Here is a 2,500-nt window from a genome sequence, read left to right on the forward strand (position 1 = left end):
GACGTGCAGAGAGTGACGTGCAGAGAGTGACGTACAGAGAGTGACGTACAGAGTGACGTACAGAGTGACGTACAGAGAGTGACGTACAGAGAGTGACGTACAGAGTGACGTACAGAGTGACGTACAGAGAGAGACGTACAGAGAGAGACGTACAGAGAGAGACGTACAGAGTGACGTACAGAGTGACGTACAGAGTGACGTACAGAGTGACGTACAGAGTGACGTACAGAGTGACGTACAGAGAGAGACGTACAGAGAGAGACGTACAGAGAGAGACGTACAGAGAGTGACGTACAGAGTGACGTACAGAGAGACATGAAGCAGAGATGGAGTGGTGCTTCCTTTACCTTCAGCAGCCTCTGCTCCTCGATGAAGGTTCCACCCAGCAGGCCGATGACTTCCCCCCGAGACACGTGGGCATGCTGACAATCACAACAATGTTTTTGCAGCATTAGAATACAATAAATGATAATAAATGAACGACATTTTACAGGCTTGCATACAGCTGGGGGGGGGGGGGGGCGGGGCAATACGTTATGATCAATTGAGACAACGTGATTGTGTCTGAAGATGTCTCCATGAGTGATTTCTTCACACGTGACACAAAGGTGTGTGAACATACCATGTCCATGATGAGCAGAGTCTCTGCACACACAATGACCTGGAACGGTTCCTGTGAAGAGCAGAGAGGAGAGCTTTAATACGTACTAAACTAACAAGGAGGCACCGTCCTGCTGACCACTGACCTGCACGTCCTCTCCAAAAGACCTGCAGGGGATCAACTGGAAGGGATCAAAAGACCTAGAAGAAGAAGAAGAAACCGTTACACGTCGGTGTGAACATGAAATGATGAACGGCAGAATGGATCCATCACGCTCACCCTCTGACCCGGGACACCTTGCAGGGCTTAGGCTGCCTCTTCATCTCTTCTCTCCGCAGGGCGAGCTCCTCAGCGCTGAGATGCTGAGGACACAGGATCAGACGTGTTCACCTGACGTCTCCCAACCATCAGCCGTGTGCATTTAAGTCTCAAAAGTGTCCAAACCTCGTACGTCTGTCCCTCCAAATCTTTGGAGTCGCACCAGTTCCCCCAGGTGTCCCGCACGCGACGCTTCCTGGTCCGCTGAAACACGCGGCCGATCGGCACAGTTAGCTCGAGGTGTTGCATTCTGGGGGTTAGGGTGTCTTTGAAGGAGTGTCTGGGTACCTACCATGCTCTGCAGCCTCTGGGCGAGCTGGTAGGCCTCCATCACATCCCTGCCCTCCTTGTGCTTGGAGCGGTCCACCACCTTCGGCCGATTGTAGACCGCTTGCTCTGTGAGAGAAGAGGCAAGGCTCCAGATGAAGAAGGAGGAAGCCGGACTTTAAACAAACAGAGGAGCAGAAGAAGCCCGGTGACGTTACCGCAGCTGAAGTTGACGGCTCCGATGAGCTCCAGGTAGGTGTGGATCCTCCCGATGCAGTTGACGTCTCCGCAGTTCTTCAGTCCAGGGCGGACCGACGTCTTGTTCAGGTACCGGGGCTTGCTCCTCAACCTGAAGACACAAAATAAACAACAGTAAGACATTTTTGTGCAGCGCTGTGGGACAAACAAACGTCAGCAGACCGGTTGAGGTTTTACCACTGATCCAGGATGTAGTTTCGGATCTTAAGGTATCTTTCAGGGGTCTTGGACGGTCGTCCCTCAAAGAACTCTGGGAGAGCTTGTTTCTCCTCCTCAGTGATGGTCTCCATGTCCATCTCCAGTTCCTGCTCAGGCACCTTGAGCTCCTCCTCCTCTTCTTCTTCTTCCTCCTCCTCCTCCTCCTCCTCCTCTTCTTCTTCCTCCTCCTCCTCCTCCTCCTCCTGGTCTTCTTCTGGCCCATCAGCTGGACTCTGCTCAGTCTTATCAGCACAATCTGAGCAGCAAATACAAACACAGTGTAACACAAACAATCATCATCATCATCATCATCATCATCATCATCGGGTGGGTCATAAGAACAGCAGGTGTTGAGTCTCACCTTCGTCACTACCGGCCTCTTCCAGCTGACCGGTCTGTGCTGGGCTCTCAGACGGGGAGCTCTGGTCTTCGTCCTCATCGGTCATCTGCTCCGGGTCTTCTTGAGCCGCCGTCTGAGGGAGCACGTCTCTCTCGTCCAGCCCGGTTACAGCGGTCTTCTCCGAGGAAGCGAGGGAAGACGAGGGTCGAGGGCTTTGCGGAGACGGCGAGGAGGCGTGGCCGAGTCGGTCCTTCACCTCAGTCAGACCCGGCTCCTCCTGCTCCTCCTGCTCCGTCTCACAGAGGTCAGCTCTGAGCTCAGCCCGCCGTCCGTCCTCGTCCTCGTCGTCGCTCAGGTCATCGGTGATGTCCACCTCCTCGTCCTCTTCATCGGAGAGCTTCTCTATGCGGACGGTGTTCGTCAGAGCGGACGCTCGACTGGAGGTGGGCTGAGGAGGCCGCAGGTGCGGTGCGGGACCAGCAGAGGGAGCTGCAGCTCTGGGTTCTGATGTAGTCTGA

General features: G+C 54.4%; 1 protein-coding gene across 1 annotated transcript in view; it reads right to left on the reverse strand.

Moving 5' to 3' along the window:
* mysm1 (Myb-like, SWIRM and MPN domains 1) overlaps positions 1 to 2,500 on the reverse strand; it is a 6,824-nt gene that overhangs the window by 2,859 nt on the left and 1,465 nt on the right. Inside the window, exons 7-15 of the mRNA XM_068725473.1 lie at positions 2,004 to 2,496; positions 1,622 to 1,898; positions 1,405 to 1,535; positions 1,212 to 1,315; positions 1,046 to 1,123; positions 881 to 963; positions 747 to 801; positions 623 to 673; positions 348 to 422 (exon numbers count right to left, since the gene is read on the reverse strand). Coding sequence (XP_068581574.1) covers positions 348 to 422; positions 623 to 673; positions 747 to 801; positions 881 to 963; positions 1,046 to 1,123; positions 1,212 to 1,315; positions 1,405 to 1,535; positions 1,622 to 1,898; positions 2,004 to 2,496 — 1,347 coding nt within the window. The remainder of the gene's footprint in view (positions 1 to 347; positions 423 to 622; positions 674 to 746; positions 802 to 880; positions 964 to 1,045; positions 1,124 to 1,211; positions 1,316 to 1,404; positions 1,536 to 1,621; positions 1,899 to 2,003; positions 2,497 to 2,500) is intronic.

This window comes from Cebidichthys violaceus, unplaced genomic scaffold (assembly GCF_023349555.1).
Source record: "Cebidichthys violaceus isolate CVI_PGR_0920_01 unplaced genomic scaffold, fCebVio1.0.p SCAF_35, whole genome shotgun sequence".
NCBI lineage: Eukaryota > Metazoa > Chordata > Actinopteri > Perciformes > Stichaeidae > Cebidichthys > Cebidichthys violaceus.